This window comes from Columba livia, chromosome 1, assembly GCF_036013475.1.
Source record: "Columba livia isolate bColLiv1 breed racing homer chromosome 1, bColLiv1.pat.W.v2, whole genome shotgun sequence".
Taxonomy (NCBI): Eukaryota; Metazoa; Chordata; class Aves; order Columbiformes; family Columbidae; genus Columba; species Columba livia.
In genome coordinates this window covers 171,085,646-171,107,364 of record NC_088602.1, presented here as the reverse complement: position 1 = coordinate 171,107,364, position 21,719 = coordinate 171,085,646, and the positions used below count along the sequence as shown (strand labels likewise).

The window sequence follows — 21,719 nt, the reverse complement described above, 5'->3', positions numbered from 1 at the left end:
CGATCTTTTAAAAATAGAGTTAAAATAGATATCTTAATATGAGCTATCATAGATTTCATTTTTTTTATGTGCTGAATACTCCAAAATGCGAGCAGTTGAGCAAGCATCCAGTACATAACTTTTTAAAATAGTTCTTCCCACAATATCAACCCCGTTTTTTGATCCAAGTCATGCTGGTTAGATCCCTCTCTCTGGTGACTTCCCAGTAAACACCACATTGTTTGCTATCGCTGGGATATGCTACCATCCAATGAATGACACAAGTCAGCAACCTGGTGAGGTACCACCAGCCCACGGGAACAGAAAATTCATCCAGTCATTGGCTTGTTATCTCTGCACATCAAACAAATCCCAAGCTTTAATTTTTAAAAGCTTTTGTGGTCTTCTTCTTGCTGGGCCAGTTTGGAAGGTCATCGCTGAAGGCAGAACTGAAGAAGGCAAAGAAACCAAAAAGCAGCAGATAGTACTGTCTCTCTGTCCTTTTAAACAAATCAAGTTCGCACAAAACAAAAGGAGACAAGGTTAAAATGAAGTTTATTAGTTTTTTTGGTTTTTTTAAGCTTTTTTTATATAAAACTGTTTGTGAAACAGCTATTTTATTCCCATGGCAGAGTGACCCCTGAAAGATGCACTAACCCCTTTCTTAAGGCCTTAACAAGAAAAAAAAAAGGTTGCTGTTGTTCCTTAAACCCAAATGTTTTAAAATTACATCATTTACAAAACAAAAAACAAAACACCCCAAATAACCATATAGTGTAGGCTGTTCCACTGACATTCCCTCTTCCTGCCTTAGGAAAAGCAAAACATAAAAAAAAGGGCTAAGTGGATTTTCCTGATCAGTTTGAAGGTACCTTGACTCCACCAACATTCAGACTTCCTTTCCAATTCCGCAATCTGGCAGGCAAACCACATCTTCCTCTCACCTGCCCTCAAAACTGAAGGCAGCTTCTCGGAATGATGTGGGGGTGCATGCTGTTGCCACAAAAGGCAGATATTCCCTCTTCCGTCGTGTGGTACAGACATTCCCACTCGAACAAGGTAGATGGGATCTAGTAAGCAGCAGCTACCTCTTACTTCATGACTCTCATGACCTAAGAGTCTTCAGATGTTTTTCAAGCTTCCACTATTGATTCTACAGTGTTCCTCAAAAATTACACCCTGTTACCTGCAACCATCCAAGCCTTCCTCCCACACCCTAAAAACAATTTATCATTACTTTGTTTGCCTTTTAAAACTGAAGTTCCTTGGACGTTGTGAGAAAGAAAGCAAGAGGAGGGGACACAAGCCCTGTCTGCAGCGCTCCCAGTTCTGCTGTTCTTTCCCACAAAGTGTTAGGCTCCACGAGCCTTGCTTTGATCTTGGATTTAATATTTCCTTTAGCTACAGTTTTCTTTTTTAATTTGTATGGGTTTTTGTTAATTTTAATCAAAAGCATCAAAAGGGATATAGCGCACCTTTCATTTAAAACAAAGTCTTTCAAGACTAAAAAATAGATCTTTATATATATATATATTTATCCCTCCCTCTTTAATTCCCCCCACCTGTTTCCTTTTTCCCCCTCCCCTTCCCACTGTCACTATGGAGATTGTGTCCATGGAAACAGCTGGTTCAGACTCCTTGGTCAGGTTCTGTGATGTCATCAGTCTTGAGTGTGATGTAAGAATTTATGAAGTGCTGGCATTGGCAGGCACGTCGAGAGGGGGCATGGCTGCACAGTGGGAGAGATTCCATTCAGTCACGAATGTCCACCGCTTTTTATCTCAACAGCCTAACCTGAAAAACAAAGCAAAACGGTAACATTGGGATGGTTCCTTCCCTTCAGGCTTCAGAGGAACCCGCTCGGCAGCCCACCGCAGCGGTAACACCAAGAGCTCTTTTGTTTTGGGGACTGCAAGCGGATGGAAGCACAACAGTAACAGTTCATAAAAGCAAATCCTTGTAATAAAAACTACTAGATTAACAACCTGCAGAAAGTTAAATGAGCCCAGTTACAGAGGAGGTCCAGGACGACAGGACAACCTGTGCCAGGAGAAGGGCACGGCACTCACAGAGCAGCTGCCTTCAGCAGCCAGAAAGGAGCTTGTTTGCCTCATGTTCACTCTTTATCTTGACTATGAGAACTGGAAACACAGGGGCCAAGCTCGTTCCAATGCGATGGCAGCTTCGGGGTTGCCACGCTGCCCCTCAGGGGCTGGAACCAAGCATTTCGATCCGGGTCACCAGGCCACCATCCAACAGCGGTTTTCAGTGAATATGTAGCAGACAGCGAAGCAGGTATCAAAATCACAGGAGTCCAACCACAGGAACAAATTTGGCTGGATTTCACAAACTAAAGTTCAAGCTGCAGTTAAACTAGTCGGAGGGCAGGTGGTATTTCTTTCTCTTGCTTGCTTGGTCTAATTGCCAGATGACGCTGGTGGTGACAGCTCACGGAAGGACTACGCTTCTGATGTCTTTCAAGACGAATGTGGAAATGTCGAAGTGCTTGGCACGCTCATTCTCCCTGTCCAGAAATTCTCTGAGGCAAGAAAATTAACTTCAGGAGTTTGCTAAGTTGATGGAGGCTCAGTTCAAAAGAGAAACTGCACACAGAGTTAAAATTTCATTTCTCTAAGCCATGGTTCTCATTCTTAATCTGCACAGCCGAGAAAGCAAAGCTTGAAATAATATATTCCTTTCTTCCCTTCTCCCATAACACAAATGACCCCACAAGCAATCTGTTTATTTAGTAAGGTTAACCCTTTGATAGAACATATAAATCCCACCCCACCAGCTAGTGAGCTTGGGAAAAGGGAAAAAAAAAAGCTCGCACTATAAGCAACGCATATGGAAAACAGTTAATGGCATTAGAGGTGTGCCTAGGAACAAACAACACCCGTGTTCATTCATAGCTGGCAATTAAACTCCAGGAAGCCTAACGAAGTGTGACACAGAAGTCAGTGCCGTTGTGATGATCGGCACACCGATTAGATGACACCCCAGCAGGCCAACCTCCCGGCTGCACGTACCCCCGTGGTGCAGGGGGCCAGGCTGGGAACCCAGAGCCGGGCGAGCACGTGTGGCAAACAGCGGGAACGCCACGGAGCGGCAGCTACGGAGGAAGGAGGGAGGTTCCTTGAGATCTCAGGCAGCTGACCTTTGCGGGGTTCATTACTGTGCAACTGCAAGCCCTCGCCAGAGGAGCATCAAGGCCGCGTTGCTGCCTCTGGCTCCTGTACAAGTGCAGCTTGGCTGTGCCTGGAATCGGCCCAGAGCGCGAGGCGCCGGCTCCGCGAGGAAACAGGCTCCCCGCACAGAGAGAGTCCGGCCCCGCTCCTGGACACGATCCAGAGCACCAGACTCACTCTCCAGATCTGGACTGGATCCAAATGTTCTAGAGGCAACTGGCTCAGGCAGAGAGAAGCAACAGAGACGGAATACACTGACTTGCCTGGATGTTATCCAACACGCAGGGTTGTTCTTCACTTGCTGGGCCCAGAAGTGAACCAGGACTAAACCAGCCCAACAATCTAACAGCTGAGTGCCCATTCTGTCTTGCAGTAAGGGCAGTGGAAGGGCAGCTCCTGTACTACCAGGACTCCTACAGAATTCCTCTACGCTTCTTTAATTACCACGGTAATGCAGCAATTTTTTAACTATTATTTTTTTAGATAACTGGATCTTTTAGATTTACATGGTTTTTACTTTGGGATTCAAGTTTAGGCTGGAGAACATCTTTAAGACATTCTCAGCGACAAAAGGAGGAGACTAAGTAGGACCTTCAGATAAGAACTACTTGACACGGAAGTGGATTTGGAAACAAATGATGCCCGAGAGAGATGTCTAGAGCACACGGTGAACATGATACAGAGGTTCATGGTACAGACTGAAACACAGGAGGTTCCATCTGAATATGAGGAGAAACCTCTTCACTTTGAGGGTGCCAGAGCACGGGAACAGGCTGCCCAGAGAGGTTGTGGAGTCTCCTTCTCTGGAGACATTCAAAACCCACCTGGACACATTCCTGTGCGATCTGCTCTGGGTGGCCCTGCCTTAGCAGGTGGGTTGGACTAGATGGATCTCCAGAGGTCCCTTCCAACCCCAACCATGCTGCGATTCCACAGCCTGCAAAGTCTTAAGCCAATACATTCCTATGTTACATTGAAAGCAAGTTAGCCATTGACTATAATTGAGGAAACAAAGCTGTGTAAATATCTCTGGGACTTAGTAATGTTCACCAGTACCTTAAAGAAATGGCCCAGAAAAACATAACTGGGAAGACTACAGTCATAGCAGATACCCTGTGAGACCATCATCCTGTTTTAATATTATGAATTGTATTGCCTTTTACACTTTAAGGAAAAGAGAAAAGCTTAAAAGGATCCCAATGACCTTTACCATGGACGAAAGAAGTTACTCAGATAATCAACTTTACATACTGTTAGCATGGTAACTGTTTTAACAACACTCCAAAGCCAAGAAATAATGCTGTTAAAAATGAAAAATCACAGAGCTAAACCAAGTCAACAGTCAGTCTACAAAGTGTTTATATGAAACACTACCTGTCTTCTGCTACTGCACTAAAAATCAGAAGTTTCTGACTAATCTCTCCTCCTTCACAGAAAACACCATTAAAAGCACTTCACAATTACTTAACTCAAGAAACAGGTAAGGTTTTAAGGTAAGGGAGGTGCCTGGGAAACAAGGAGATGGCAGTGAAGGAAGGGGATTGTTATCATCAGCTCAGAGAACAGACATCAAAGAGCAACTTCACCTGCATGATTGCAAGAAAAAGAGAAGCAACTAGCTTGAGTGAGAAATGCAACTCAGCAGGAAAACTAAGACAAGAGACCTTCTTGGGAAGGGTGCCAACAAGTATTAATTTGAAACCAAATACATACTGCATTTAGATGTCCCTGTTGCCACCGAGTGGTAATACCCTTGGTGGAAATGAAATAAGAAATCCCAACCACATCCCATTCCCTGGGTGCTAACTCCCACCTCTGCACTCCTCCGTCATACCAGGGTATTTGCCCACAGAGTGAACCAGATTAGGAAAATGACCCAACTCAGACGTGAACATGACAAAATGTAGTTTCAGCCAAAGTGAACTCCCTGCCATGTTCACCCATGGCTGCATGAACACTGGGAGCGGACAAAGGAGGAGGCAGGAAGGAAGAGCAGCCGGGGAGCTGGGGCTGGAGCACAACTGCTCTTTCCCACAGACTTCTAGCAACCACAGCCCAGTCTGGATCCAGAGCGAGAGAGACAAGGGACCAGAGCAAACATTACGAGCTTGTGAAATTATGGCCACATGTGGATACAGTTCCACCTTCTATCACCCACAACTGTTTGCAAAACAGAGGAAAATGCTGGTCTGAATGTAATGGGCTCCCGATAGGATTATTTTACTTACTCCTGTCTTTGCATTTACAGAAAAAGGGGGAATCAAGATTACAATAATCTTGAACTTATCAGTATTATTAACTCTTCCTTACATAACAAAATGTAAGAGATTGATGAATTTATTTATTTTTAGAGAAGCTTACTATTAACTACTCTGAGACTTACGGAAAAAAACTTTCAGATCCTTACGGACATGATCACAGCAATATGAAAGGAGACTTCTGCCACTGGTTTAGCTGGGAGAGTAATCAGGTAGTCGTAACAGCTAACAAGCTTTGCCTCTCACCGCTAAACAGAAGAACTGCTGCAGAAATACAATAAAAAAAGTGCAGTCGCTAGTCTGAACAGAATGGTAGCAGGGGGAAAAAACGAAACAATTATTACAAGTTTTCTGAATATACACGAGAGCACCTTGATTCCTCACAGAAACGGGGAAGGCACTGGAGGTAAGGAGCCACAGAGGGCAGCAGGTGGAAACTGGAAACTCTCCCCAACTCACCTGTGCTTGCTTTTATTTCCATTCCCAGGTGTACACTTCCCCCCTCACCCCCGCTCCGACTGCTCTGTGCTGAGGCTGCCTTTCACCATCTTGTTCTGCAAGGAGGGAAGAGAGCAAGGAAGGAGGGGCTGACAGACCAGCAAGCCAAAAGGAGGAGGAAAAAGAAAAGGAGGGAGGAAAGGAAGACAGGGGTAGGGAAAGTGAACATACAGGAAGCGAGAGAGAGAAAGAGAAGTCAGTATTGGAACCAGACACAGATTTTTCAGACAGAGTTTTCCCTGTGACAAAAGCAGGCAATTCTGCAAAAGGAAAGAGTTTGGTATATGAAAGCCCGGTTAATTTTAAGAAAAACAGAATTTAATGCAAAAAGGTAGAACAAGCTGAGAAACACCACTTAAAACTGCCCCACAGATGGCTTAAGACAATCTAAGACTGACTGCAGCGCCACCAAAAGGTGAGGTATCCCATCCCCTTTATGCCCTCCTCAGTGCCTCGGCATCCTCTTCAGTTCTGCTGCAACAGCGCTTGCTGTGCTGCAGACACACAGCCAGCCGGGTTTGCGAGAAGAAGCTAACCCTTCCAAAGATGATTAGTTTCCAGACAGCATTTTCCCTGTGATAAAAGCTGCTATTTTGCAGAAGTAGCACATTCCGGACATGGATGAAGCATCAATGGTGACAGAAGGAAATGGGAAAGCTCGCTGGGGAGCAGGGGGAAAGGCAGGACCCATCCCCATCCCTCTGGACGTAGCTTGCTTATGCCTCGGTGTCAAGCGCAGTTAATGAGGCAAGAAGCACCTTTGCCCTCCAGGAGCCACTTTCTATGATGAGATGTATTTGCCGAAGACTGAAAAAGGATAAGAGGCACTATGCTGGGGGACTTAGTGTTAGCACAGAAGAATGAGGTATTAGACAGCTACTAATTAGCTACTAATGTTAAACTGGTGTTACCTAAAAGCATAGTTTTAAATGGTCTAATCTAAAGTCTTTCTTCTTCTCAATTGCTCATGTTCATGTCATGCAAAAAACTGATGCAATTTGTTCTCCGGTCACTCCAGAGCGATGGTTTTCAACCCTCTTGCTCCTGCTTCGCAGCTGGCTGGAACTCCCCTTCCCAGCCACTCCAGTGGAAGGAGCAGGGTGATCCAAATGTGCCCTGCAGAAGGATTTGGAACAAACCAGTAATGATCAGTGAACCACAGGGCAAGGGCAGAGTCACAGCCAAGCGAAGAAAACTCTGCTTGACTTCCACCAAATGATTCATGTCTTTACTAAGCAAAAGCCAACGAACTTCAGTGTCAAAGGAAGGCTGCTGGTGTTGAATTTCCATTTTCGACGCAACACAGAAAATGATCTGCAGTGGGATAGTTTTGAATAAAATCCAAAATTTTATTGCCTCATGAAGTACCTTTATCAACTTAATTGGCAGCTTTCCCCCTCCTGCCCCACAAGACTACTTTAGAAACCAATGTGCCTGCTCAGTATCTTCTCCAAGAGTATAATCTTCCGGAAAATGGTTGTTTCCTTTCACAGTTTGACCACCATCACTGAAAGTACTTATGTACAGCAGCGGTGACCCAAGTCAGCCATGAAAAGCTTTAACACTGTGTTTCCATGCAATACTTCAGACAACGGGCAGCAAAAATAAAACAGCCTTGCTACTCTCTTCAGTCAAATATCCAAAGTTAGGCAGCATGTGGCACTCGGGTAGTTGCATTCCACAGTAAAGGAAGCTCATCCTTCATGATTTTGTTTGGCAAGATCTGCAGTTTTGTGTAGCATTAACACATCAATTTAAGCTTGCTGCACATGTTCAACACTATTCCACAATTGTGCAGAATAATTAAGTTTCTTTTATATGATGAAAAGTAGGCCAGTTCTGGATAACAGCCTGAATGTCCCCAGAATCTTCCAGCGCATTTTAAATACGCATGTATAAATACATCATATTGTGGTAGAACATCCAGAAAAGAACATGAGACTAATTCTTGTGTGTTTACAAAAGGCAGATTAATGATAATCTGTGAAGACAAAAGACCACCAGATGTCAGTCTAATTCTAGACAGAGAAGAGATCTGCAGACAAGGGCTAAATGGAGACTAATCTCTGCTAGAAAGCAACCCAATTCTTTCTTCCCTATTATCATTTGCTTTCCATTATAAGCCATCCACACTCTTTCTCAATTCTTATTGCATCCAACTGGGCACAAGAATAGCCATTTTTTTCTGGATATTTCTGAGCATTTAGAACTGGAGGACTGGTATCCACAGCCTCCCTGAAATCTGTCCTCCCTTATGGGCTGGGAGAGGCATTCCCAGCACTGTATCATGTTGCTTACACGTAAAAGAGACTATGTGCTGTCTGCCTTGTCTCCTCTTTCCACACAGACAGAGAGCAGCCGCCATCCAGCCTAGCACCACTGTGTCTGGAGGCCCCAGGGACTTTCAGTGAAGGACACCCAAACCCTAGGCAGAAGCAGCATGCTGAATCCATCATCAAAAACTGAAAACAATGATGGGTCTTCAGAAGAGTCAAAGATCTGCAGAACAACTGAACAGATACACTGAAGGCTGAGTGGTCAGACTCAGTCTAGTTAAGTACCACTAAACTAGAACAAGGTGTTTCAGGCACGTGACATAGTCTAAACACTCCCAAAAACTGCTCGAAACTTTTCCACGAGCCATTTTTCTTCCTCCCTGCATCCTCAGTAAATCCAAGGAGAAAAACCACCGCCAGTTTCAACGTAGCACACAAACAAACAGCGAGCAATGCACTGATTCTATCACAGAAGACAGGAAATGAAGCTGGGCTTTCTGGAGAGTCATCAAGAATCTAAAGAACAACTGAACAGATAGGGCAAAAAATTAAATTTATCCTCTTAAACTCTCTGTATTCTTCTCAAGTCGATGTTTGCCCCCAGAATATACCACAAGCACACATCACAGAAGAATTCATCTAAAAGCATCTCTGGCTACAGATGTTATCAAAGTATAAAATTACCAATCCAAATTTAGGTACCAGAAGAGGGCAGCAAAAAACAGGTCTTATTCAGGAGAGGATTCTTACCTTGTGCTTGGGGCACCTCACTGAGAAATTCTCTTCGTTTAGTAAACAATCTAGAGGAGGAGAAAACAGTAATTTATTACTTATTTAATTTAAAAAAAACCCCTCGAATAATACATCACATGTGTTAATCTTCCTTCATAGGTATATATTTTTCATTCAAAGATCTCTTACAGGAATAGTATCTTATCAGCAGGTTCATCCCTTCCATCCCCAAACCTTTAGCAAATAAAATTACTAAACACCCCAAGTGACAATGGTGTCTGGATTACCAAGACAAGTCCAAGCATTCCCAATCTTCCCAATCCTCTGTACAGAGTGAGAATGACAACAGCAAGCCTAAAAATCCTACACCAAACCCGCTTCAGCAATTCCAGCCCTCCTTGCTACAGCAAAAGGAAGATGGATGAATTCATCCAATCTGAACAGATGACCCCTGTGCTTTTTACTTAATAAGAATATAGTTGCCTTTCATCCTTACCCCAAGGCCCCACCAGGATCAGGGGGAGAAGGGGTGTGTGTCTCTAGGTATGGGTGTACCTGACAGTTCATTTGCAATCCCAAATCCTGGTCATCAGTTTACACTTTGACACTATGTCAGGTACTCAGGTCACTCATGTTTGCTCTTGGATCTGCTTCCATGATTCATATATGTGAAGCTTCTATGATCTAAGTAATAGCTAAATTAATGATTTAAACCTATTACAGAAAGCGGTGCACCTATGTAGAACTGCCTATTTAGGAACAAATTAAGCAAAACTGTTGTTTGAAGAGCATTTCTTTAGTGGCACTGGCAGTATAGGTGTTGCTTTCCCTTCCAGACAAGGCCTCCAAAGCACGCCGAGTTGCAGCTCACGGAACTTCATCACGGCGCCCACAACAGGAGCACCACTGCCCAGCTCTCCACCTTCCTTCCATTTGTGCCTTCCAGATACCCTGCATTTCACCCTCACTGCCAAGTGGAAAGGCAGTGCTCTCCAGAGACAATTCAGCTGCCTCCCCTGGGCACCCTGACCTGCATCTCTCAACCTGCCCAAACTCCTATGTTTTCCTCTCCAGGTGCCTCCCGCACAGAAGCCAGGCTGAGCGAGCAACATCACCAGCTCAGCGTGACTGACACCGCGAGAATTCCGCAAGGTGCTTCTGACCTCCTCTCTGCTCCGACCTACCCAAAGAGCTAGCAAGTAAAGAAGCACAATGGTAAATAAAACGTGCTAATTTAAAATGCTCTTAAATACGTATCATAACCAGCGCTACCTGCTGTTTCAATCTGCTGGAAGAGTTTAGCAGACAGCAGGAGACTGCAACTAAAGCTTGAGGGAAAAGCTTTCTAGACACCCCAGCTTTGGCAGAGCATCCCTCTGCTATGAAATGCTTATGTTTCAACATGAATGCCTCTGGCCCAAATCAAAGGGAAACAGCATGCGACAGGCTAAGTTGAGAGATTTTAGCAAAGGGGAGTAAAACCCTTAATCCTGCCACGGATAGCAATTTCAAATGCGGTATTAGCAAATATCAGGGAATAAATAAAATGTTGCCTCATTATAAGGGCAGGAATTGTATGTTCAGACTACAGCATGAATTATCGCTGCATAATACACCAATCATCAAAAATATACAGAGCAATCATCAAAAACATACACAGTATGTTAGAACAGGATGGAGCTTTCTTCTTTCTTGGAAACCCAACATGGGTAATGAATGCATTTCTCCAGCTAGTACATCAGAAAGGAAGATCATACAAGGATCAGGAGGAACTGTCAGAAACCTCGTACCTCATGCCTGATCTGCACACAGAGCTCCATTTCTTACTGACGGTGGCATTTTTGTTGCAAATACTAACAGCAGATCCAATTAACAGCATTTTTTTGTTGTTTCTCTTAAGGGACATCTATGAAAAATTTCATCAGCTCACTGTAGAAAATCAGCTGAATACCAATAAGGCAAAACTTGTTCATCATTACAAAGCTGGCCTGGATTTCAGTTAGCAGTTCCAAGTACTTTATATCACAGATTACAATTCATCATTAAGTCACCAGACACATAGCTATCATCAGTTCACTGTGGCAGAAAGGGAAAAAGAACCGAGACTCGTCCGTGTTTGTACAGATTTTTCTCCATAAAGTAGTCAGAGAAAACCTAAAACATTTTTAATAGAAGCAATTCTTCTTCTGTAAGCTTCACACTTTGTCTCACCCTCTGTGTTCTGCTTGTTACTCATCTTTAATGATACTTGCGAAGACACAGGATTTCTGTTCTCTGAAAATCCATTTTGCTGCTGGTCTTTTCCTCATTTACAGTCAAAAACCTTTTGTATGTGAAAGTGTCTACGATACATGTTGTGGAAACAAGTGTGCCGCAACAATCAGGATCTGACTCCAGGTGGGGAGGAAAAAGCGGAGGGAGAAAATACAAAATTTCAGAAAACAAAGATCCTGTTTCCATGGAGACGTCCCTGGGACTAAGTTATCTTGAGACATCAGAGGCTCTTCATAAATTTGGACAGACGGAAGCCAAACCCAGACAATGTTAACCACAGTCATTCCCATTTAAAAAATCACTTAAGTGGCACCACTGATCTTGATTTTTATGCAAACACCAAGGAGGAGTTCAGCTCTCTTGCAGCCTGTACCACCAAAGATTACTTCGTATGAAAGGAGATTAAAAGGAAGGCTGAATTAGGCTATATAAAAGCATCCATATGTACTAACTGGCAGCTTATGAAGCCACGTGCCTTGCGTAGCAGCCAGTTAGTAACAGCGGTGCAGGACCTGGCTCCTCCAGCACGGGCGCAGAAGCCAGAGCCCAGGTCGCACCGCAGGGCCAGCCCTCGGCGCTGCCACTGACTGAAGCTGTTCCGAGATATTTCACCCTCCAGCCTTTTACCAAAAAAATGTTCTGCCTTTCAAAGGAGGCACAGAAACTGACAGGGTGCTGACTTCCAATCCACACCAATGCAAAGGTGAAAACACGCTCACAGTGCAGCTGCCCAGGATACGAGGTACAAACATCATTCCAGCTACGGTGTGGTCGCTACAACAAGTGTTTATGACTTGACATACCCTAAAAAAAACAACACTCCAGCAAGTGTTTTCTGATTATTTTTTAAAGATACAAAGCCAGCCATATGTATTCCAAAAGCCTGGGAGCCCTTGTAAATGTCAGCACAAACTTCTGAGGATTCAGAACAGATCTGTCCCAGATCCTCAGTAAAGCAAGGTGGCACCATCCTTCAAAACAGGATGGTTGACTTCAAATGAGCGACCACAGAGCTCAAGGAGCTTGAGAAATATCCACATCTGACTCGCTACAGGAAAGACAGCAGCCCTGCATAACCAGTAAAAAGAGTTTATAGGCAGACAGAAGGCTGAGGAAAGAGAAAAGAATGCTGATTGCTTCTCAAGGAAGCCTGCATCTTCTGCTTGGGCATAAATGAAAAATCAAGTCCTATTCCATATAGCTTGCTTATTTCTTTTATACAAATTTATTGGAAGAGCGGCTACAGATTAAGGCAGCTTGATTACACCAACAGATAAAAGCAACTGCAAACAAGGTCTTTTACTTTCATATCATCAGGCTGAAATCTTGAATGCTGAGATTTTACTTCAAGCTGGGCTCTTCTATTTGTTTTGGTTGAAAGCTTCAGTTAGAGCAGCCCAACAATTTCCTTAAACCTCCTTCTTGGAAAAGTTATTCTGCCCATGTTAAACATCCCAGAAAATTTTCTCTGAAAAGCTCTAACATACCCTGATTTTCAGTATGACTTGCATTTTAGCCAAGGCGTGCCCTTGCCAACTTAAAGCAAAACCAGCAAATGTAACTCTTTGAAAGGAGAAATGGGGATTTTATTCTGCACATGCTCAGGAGTGGCCTCTTAGATTTTAGTTGCTAGTTCCTTTAAAAATTCCACCAAATACACTTGTGTTTGGTCTTTCCTGTAAATGAACCTCTGGCTTCAGATTTAAGCACCAGAGCCAAAAGCACTGAAGCTGTCAGGGGACATTTCCAAGGCTTGGGCAGCCTGAAGGAAGAAGGTGACCATTTCAGAACTGCACAATGGGAAGCACTGACCCAGAAGGCAGCAGAAGTGAAAATGTTACTGAGAAAGGCAATCTGGAACTGGAGAGAGTGGAGGCTCGCAGGATGACAAGACTAGTGCTGGTAGAAGTTAGGAGTAGGGAATTATGGATAAGTGCCAGTGGAAAGAAACTAAGATGGAATCAGAATTGATTCAGCCAGAAGACTGGAGACCAAGAACTGTTGGGATAAGGCACAGAAAGGTGAAAAAGATCAAGGGCAACATACAAGAACAGACAGGGACCAGCAAGGTTAAATTCGACAAGGAGCTAAGTCAGGAGAACCAAAAGGGAGTGAGAATCCCAGAAATGAAAACCAGAGCTAGAAACAAGAAAGGAGAGGAGGACGCCAGAATAACAGCTAGAAAACTGGGCAAAGTTAGAAAGGAGTAGGGAGAAGTGGGTCTTGGATAAGAAATTTAAGAAGCGGAACCTGACACCAATGTAATAAAGAGCCTGTGGCTGGTATGAAGAGCTGGAGTGAACATTAGACACATACAGACTGAAGAAACAGAAAGGGAAATGTATAAAGAAACAGAGAGGAGTTTTTGTTCTTACTAAATCACACTCTTCCTGGAGTGAAACCAGAGATTCACCAGTTTCACCACCTGTCTGCTATTATTTAAATACGGTTGTGAAACTCACAGTCAAAGTAACCCATCTCCACGTGGCTCCAGCCCACCAAGTGGCTTGCAATTCATTACTGTTGTATTACTCGAAGGGGGGAAATTAGCTCTGAACGTCGTGCTCTGACTGACGGCCACATGGCAGCATGATGTCTCATGAGAAAAAAGAAAATGAAGAAAGTGTAGCCTTGGAACTTGAACAAAAAAAGCTACTCTAAAGAAAACCCCAAGGGCTAAAAACTCAAGAGAACTGTGAGAAAGCGCCAAATTTAATGTAGCCCACTTCTACATATTATATGGCAGATCTATTGTATTTACATTTAATATGGACTAGAAAGTATGATTATATATACTAGTTTTTGTACAGGGCACTGCCTCTTCTGTGCATAACACACAATTGCTCTTGGGAATCAGTCACAATTATTCAGTACATTTGTCATCTGGAGGATCCTACCGCATCTGCTGGAGTAGGGTTAATGAGCAAAGTATATCTGAAGAAAAAGGACAGTATCTTAATTTTGATACCTGAGTCTACAACAAAGAAAGTGCTACATACCATACCTAGTAACACAAGAATTCAAATTAAGCACCCCAAACTATTAGGAACATTCACTATATTTATTTTGTCTTTTCATGGTATTGAAAAAGGCGAGTCACAAACCAGAAAACAAATTACTAAAGCACAATACGAACGCAAATCTGATGATTCTGCCTCTCAAATGTACTGTAAATAAAAGTTTTGTTAATGTTCATGAAACTCTTAGGCATGACAAACATCACAGAAAATTCCATAGTTCCACTTTTAGAACTGAAATGGAATAATATGCAGTAAATAAAATACAGAATAAGTGAGGACAACATATGTTCATGAATGAGTGCCCTTTCATCCTACAGGCTGAGGCAGGGCCTTATGGAAAAATATGTCAGTCTTTAATATGGCAATTACTATCTTATAAGACACATTTGTAAGAGACCAAAATTAAACCTACAAAGTATTCCTTATTTCTGGCAAATTTTTGTGTGTAAATTTTGCAACCTGAACAATATTACTTGAACACCTTATTTCATGTAAAATCAAAAATTCTCCATATATAACGTGGTGCTATGTGTATTCCACTGCAATATTAATTTCATTGAAAACATTTCTATTAGAATAAACTGCTGTGCTCCAGTGGGAGGAATTTCACAGTGAGAGGTGCACAGTGCAATCATTCAGAAATGAACAAGCCTACTTCAAATACTGTAACATTTAAAAACCAGCATAAAATAGGTGCTGAAACAAGTGGTCTGCTGTGGAAGTGGGATAACAAACAAGAAGCTTGCAGTTAATTGCCAGTCAAGAGTTGTAATCTTGAATCCATACCTGCTTGCTACCAGACAAAGTTTTGTATGACAGGAGAAGTGAGTTACAGAGGTCTGGAACAGTGGGACATTGTTCATTCTGAGCTGGGATATTTTACTCAAGAATAAAGTTTATCTCCATGAGAAACTTTTGTACACAAAATACAAACTTCCAGCCCCAGGTTCATAGCTGGAGATCATATCAGCCAAGCCATCAGCATGTCCAAGGATGAAATGTGGACCTACTCAAGAGACTGGCTGAAATGCTTCTAAGGAGGGAAAAGGAAGGTTGTTCTGCAAGTGGTGCTGACAATTCTACAAACACCTTGCACCTCAAATTATTACTATGACTATCCATAGGAGTGTCACCCTGAAAAAGGAAACACCCTTCCGGTTACTTGTGCCCTTTTAACACAGCGGGGTGGGGTGGTGGTGGTGGTTGTTTTGTTTTTCAAGAAAAGAGTGACCAGTTCTCTAATTTGCAGCCGAATTTCAGTCCTTGTAGCTGCACTCCTCCAAACCAGGCTTTTTCTGCACTTTCAGGTAGATTGTTTTTCATTACAAGTTCCGTCTTGTCCCAACGTGTTACTGTACACTGTTTACCTGATGCCATTTCTCACCACTTATATTACTGTCTCTTCACAGTAGGTGAGAAACCGAGAGGGTATAAATTTGTAAGCACCTTGCTTTGAATAAACATGAAATACATGTAATTTGTTCTTACCTGCATCGATGGCACATGGGTAATGGTATCGGAAGGAGCAGCCTTTGTTGTAGCAGCCTAAGGTGGCTCCCGGTTCCTGGCAATGGGAACATTTCTGAAAGGGAAACCAACAAATGGCGATGAAGAATATTGTCTTTCAAAATACCTGTATTTTCCTGTGAATTTTATTAACCACATGGCAGCACAAATTTCTTGGGTGTCACAATGACACCATCTTTCCACACCATACAAAGGCAGGCCTTTTGAACAGGCAACACCACAGGCTCTTTCAACAACAAACTTTTCAGCTGTGCTAACCAGGCAAGAGATACCCAATGTTCAAACCAACCTTCCAGAAAGAATTTAAAACACTTCTCCAATTCATTTCACTGGCCTATGTTTCAGTATCTCACAATGACATCAGTGTTAAAGTTGGAGGAAAAGAGCTTTTTTAAATCTACAGCAGCTTTAAAATGAGAATTAGCATGACAAAGAATGATTCAGAAGATACCATCATCAGTGTAAAAGTAATTTTCATTATTACTAGCAGTCCAAGAAGATCAAGGCCAAACTGAACGTTTTTTCACAGGTGATCAAAAAAGGTTTACTGGCAGCAGGAGAAGATGTCATCAAGGGAAAACACCTCACTGTCACAGAAATGGCACATCTCCAAAACAAGTGCCTGCAGTGCTGGAAACATGCTCATACATTTATTTTCAAAGTAGTAAGACTCATCTGATGACCACATTCAATTTTCATTACTTAAATCCTATTATCTGACCTGGTCAATGATGTATTTAACCATATTATCAGGCAGATGCGAATGCAGCAGAAGGGAAGCCACTGGCTTATTTACTTCATCCTGAATGACTAAAGGAATGATCTAAAGGAGGAGGTCTATCATGCATCTTATTCAGACAGTAACGTTTTTTCTTGGAAGTATAGAGTAAGTGATTTTCATTACCTAATCTAACATTCTGATGAAAGATAATTTCTGACAGGTTGACATTTGTCCCTTCTAAAAAGAAAACAAAGCTCATCTGGTAGAAACCACCAAAGGCAAAGAGATCACTACTATTTAAAAATTAAACCACAAATAGACTAGTGACAGAAAAAGGAAAGATAACCTACAAGAACTTTTGAGTTATACCTTAAAACCACAGGAATTTTGGTTTTGAGATATGTAACCAACACCACAATAAGGCCTCATATAACTGATACAATTCACCTTACATTTAGGCTACAAGTTGCCTTTAGTCATCGACTGCACACCAAGAGATGATGACATGATCTAAAAACTCTTTTTCTACTGGAAAAGCTAGTGTCAAATTACATGTGCTCTATTAACACTATCAGTAAGCTACACCTGTAAATGCACACAGAACAGATGTGCGCGAACCAGCAGTGCACCTGGCAGTGGACAAACGCATGTTTTGTTCGGGGTTTTTTTGGTTGTTCTCAGGGTGTGTATGTGTTTTGTTTTCATACAGAGGCTCATATGTCAAAATGGCCACATGAGCTATACCACACTTCTTCACATCCCTCAATAATATCTGTGGCAGTGGAGATCTGCAGAATAGATGTGGCCAAAGACAACAGCCACAGCGAAGTTACTTGCTCTGCATAGTAAACGGGGTTTTAGTTACAGTATTTCAAAAAACACTATGAAGATGTGTCAGTCATTGCTCTTCCTACTGTTCTGTGCTACGCAAAGATGACTATAGTTTGTATTTAAATGACTGAATAAAGATGAAAGCAAAACTAGCTCCAGCCATAAACCAGGTGGCGCTCTCCGAATCAAAGCAGATGCAACTAAGAGAAAAGCTTGTGAGACGTCAGTTCTCATGAGATCAACATCTGCAGTCTGGAATGGTCTTTTCGGTTACGCCAGGGCATCCTGAGCTTGATCTTCAGCACTCCCTATTAAAGCATGTCTATCTTCTAAGCAGTGAAGGTGTGTGTCATGACAAACTACTGCAGCATTTATGATGTAAGAAAAATGTCCCCAAAGCCTACAGAGAGACATCCAACGAGCTTATTTTTGCCTATCACAACATGAACATCAGTTTCCAAAGGTAAAAAAAGAAATAATCTAAACCAAGATGTAAACTAACACCAAAATGTATGGACCTCCAGCCAAACTGCAGTGTATTTCACTCTCTCATGGGAGTAAAACCAAGTTTCATGCATAGAAGATGTCTTTTCCTGGCTATGAAGCCAACCCTAGAAGAAGAATATCTACTGGCAACAGTCCCAGATTCACCTATGCCAAGTATTCACAAAGAGCAGCTTGAGGAGTTCTGAACCAGAGCTCTTTACCTGTCTGCTTTGTTCTTGGCTTTCAGATGTGGCTGCCTGAGATTAATTATTCTAACAGGACAAAACCCAAACTGACTATTCTTTTTGAACACAGATATGCGATTCTAGTTTTCTTCCTCAGAGGCATTTTGTCCTCCCCCCTTTATCTCGTCTTTGAAGTACCATCACGCTGCTGCAACATTCTTCCCTGGAACACTGTGTCCTGTACAGAGCAGTCAATAAGAGCATAAGAACTACAGCAGCAGAGTTTAAACTGCAGCTGTGTAAAATATTTCTTAAAACTAAACAGGCATGTCTTAAAAGAGTATGCTGTGCAACACAACGGAAAACAAGACGACCCCCAGCAAAATTTTTGATACTTTTCCAAATGTTAATTTAGTCTTTGAACTTATTCTTTGTTGCATCCAGCGTGGCTCATCATGCTATTCTGAAACTTCCCGCAGAAACACGACAGGCATTTAGACGAATTTTAAGTGTGCCTGTAGCGCTGCTCAGCTGAGAATGGGTACAGAATATTTTCAAACTGGTTGTAGACAGGACCGATTAGATAGCAAAAGCGAGTAGTTAAGATGCTAGAGCATGAACATCAAGCCTTCATTTCCCTTTCTTTAGTCTGCCAGACCAACTAGATTATTACCAAGGTTACCTGCAGCTACGCCCCCAACAGCAATTCCCCAGTGGACGACAATACGACAATACCGTTGACTGCTCAAGGCAGAGATCATCTGCTGCTGCTGCCTCCCCTGCTGCTGAACAAGTCTCATTTTGGCAGATGCTTCTGCTTTTCACAAGCCACTGACAGTCTAATGGCCCCATTTCTTCTACCTCCTGGGACCCCCGACCATCTGCTTCTTTCAGAGGAAGCTGGGGGAACCACATACACAATAACTACTCTTTTCTTTTGAGTTCTTCCTTCTTGACACACCACCGAGTGACTGAATAAAGCAGACACCCTACAAAGCTGCATGGTTCTAAACCAACTTAAGAGCCTATTACTTAATCTTTGAAAGAGACGATAATCACATAATGCCATGTGGTTTCCACATATATCCAGGTGTTTCTAGAAAGACAGAATACAGTGATTGAAAAATTTCTGGATGGTCTCAGTCTTCTTTTATGAGACAACACTGCTGTACCTTAAAAGATAAAAACATGCATAGTCCCTGCTGGTACTTTTTGTGGCTTTGGTTAGAACCCTTATCTTATGCATTTATATTTCAAAACAAAAGAAAATATGTACAACGAGAAAACATTCTAAAACCCAAAATAAAATCATAGAACTCATACAGGAAATGTGTGAATTTGGCCTAATGACCACTAATTGTTCTTTTTGGCCCATGAGCAAATTCTCACCCAACCTCCACCATCCTGCAGCCATTCACCAGCAGATGGTAGCAGCCTGCTTGTCACTTGCAAAGGAATTATAGCATTCTTAGCCAGGGAAACAGCACTCAGGCTCTCATGGGAAGAGAAATTCCTTTTGCTCAGTAAGCAGCCTGCTTAACCTCCCCTGTCTGAAAGAGCTGAAGGCTGGTACTTGGAGTGTGCTCCCAATGGGAGGTGCCAATGGATAGTAATCATTGCCAGGCGTCTAATCAACTCCTGGCTTAAATGAAAAAAAGGAAAGGGAAAGGAAAGGGAAAGGAAAAGGAAAAAAAAAAAAAGACCACACAGCAAAGATTGATTCAGAGGTCCTATCTCCACAATTCATCTCTGGCCACAAGGCACATATATCTCACTTAGAATAGGCTGGAGAGACTGAAAAGTGCCATTTAGAAGAGACACTCCATCCCTTGAACTAAATTATCAATAGTATTAAAGCCAGATACATTGTCTCTACCTCTCCATGCTATTAGCAGCCCATTTCTTCCTCGCTACAGCTCATCATTCTCTGTCTACCAAAATGAAGTAACACCCAACCTGGAAGCGTGAACAGTAGGGGGACAGCTACCACAGCACCAGCAGAGCTGTTCCAATTCATTCAAAATGCTGAAACGTCCACTAGCTATATCTGTTTTGCTTTAAGGTTATTGCTGTGCCATTTTTTTTTTTTGCCCCCCAATCTGTATTCCTACAAGCATATACTCTTCTGACAGTACATCGCTCTCAATGTAAAAAATAAAGGTGCAGTTTTGATACCTTTTTTTATGCCTCCTTCAGATTTGTACCCAACTCCATACAGCTGTTATGACATAAGCATGTCCTGAGATCCCTACCTTCCTCCCCCCAAGCAGACATGAGCTCTTAGGCTTGTGAAAAGCAGCGCCCCAAACTGCTCAAGTAAAACACACCCTTTAACTTGTCCCCTGGGCTCCACACTGACGGAAACCACGTCTTTGTCTGGGAGTGCTGGAATCCCACAGTGGATACGGTTTTGCTGGTGGGAGGATGGGAGCTGCATGACTAGCCCTTCCAATATGATCTAGGCAACAGCAGGAACCCTTGCTTAGAAGCAGAAATTAATTGCTTCTGCCTAATAATAAGGTGTTTCCGGATGATTCCTCCACTATCTATCTTGTGGAACAATACCAAAGCAGTTTTAGCAAGGACATTCACAACAGGTGCAACTGTATCATACTTGCTACCGTCTATAATCCAAAGAGACTTTTTCTTGCTCACCTGCGCCCCAATTCAGGCCTCATTCTAACCTACTCTCTTCCAAGCACCAGCTTTTCATTTGCCTTCTGCTGTCTTCCCTTTTCCACTGCTTTGCTTTCTAGGTATCTCCTCGCTTTTCCCGTTCTGCACACCAGTAACAAGAATACATAAATGACATAAAATGGAAAGCAACAACCGAAGGTTACTAGAAATGAAAACCAACCAAAATCTGAAATATATGTGGCATTAATTATACAGGTACCGAGTCTTCACTTTACACGATATATGCATTTTTCACACTCTCTCCTTCGTCTGCTTGAATTATAAGCTTTTAGGAAAATAATTGCTTCTGTATAATTGCACTGCACGAATGCAGATGTAAGATAATGAGTATTTCAGAGTCAGCTGCAATATTAGGAAGGAGGGCCTTCTGACTATTTCTGATTAAACAGTTGGCAGGCTGGGCAGAGGCTCAGATTTAACATCCAGGCGAAAGGGCAAGAGAAGCAGCAGGCAGCCACGTTCTCTTTCCTGGAAAGCGGGATGCAGAGAGACAACTCAGGCCAACAAACTACAAGAAAGACTAAAAAAATATTTGTACCATTTTCTACGGGAGAAAGGAATAAGTGATTTTGGAAGGCTGCTGCAAAAAGAGATTGAGATTGAAAAAGAGCAGGGTGGGAAGACATTTTTAGGAAACAGGAGAGGAAAACAGCACTTTCACTCTGATGTCTGATACTGGTTAATGAAAAAATTTGCTTATGTGACTGGGGCAAGTGATAACAACTAGTACTGAAGGGTACAAAATTATTAGTTTCCATTTCCTGTTAAACAATTTAACTTCTCAAAAAAACAGGCACAGAATCAGAAAAGTAAACTCCACGATTAAAAAGCTAAAATTCCTCTAAATTTGCATTATTAAAAGGTATCTCTTTCCAATTACGATATACTTTTGTAGCAAGCAAATCAAGTAATAATAAAGGAAAATAGTCAGGGAAGTAAAACTGGGCAGCTACCTTCAATTCAAGAGATTAATGACAAATTTAGATTCCAGGATTTCAGCAAACAGACAAATCAATGATCTGGAAGTTGCCATACTAATAAAGCTGC

General features: G+C 42.4%; 1 protein-coding gene across 13 annotated transcripts in view; it reads right to left on the bottom strand.

Moving 5' to 3' along the window:
- Positions 1 to 517: 517 nt before the first annotated feature.
- The window catches only part of TCF20 (transcription factor 20), a 131,481-nt gene continuing 110,279 nt past the window's right edge, over positions 518 to 21,719 (bottom strand). For 6 of the 13 annotated variants that reach the window (XR_010468854.1, XR_010468852.1, XR_010468851.1 and 3 more), the window contains 4 exons: positions 15,714 to 15,807; positions 8,950 to 8,999; positions 6,835 to 7,039; positions 518 to 1,773 (listed from right to left, as the gene is read on the bottom strand). Coding sequence is in view for 7 of the 13 variants with exons in the window: in XM_065045439.1 (XP_064901511.1) it covers positions 5,929 to 6,012; positions 8,950 to 8,999; positions 15,714 to 15,807 (228 nt within the window). In the remaining 6 variants the exon portion in view is untranslated. Of the gene's footprint in view, positions 1,774 to 5,884; positions 6,013 to 6,834; positions 7,040 to 8,949; positions 9,000 to 15,713; positions 15,808 to 21,719 lie in introns of all 13 variants that reach the window. The other 7 variants (XM_065045439.1, XM_065045450.1, XM_065045489.1 and 4 more) reach the window with 3 other exon arrangements.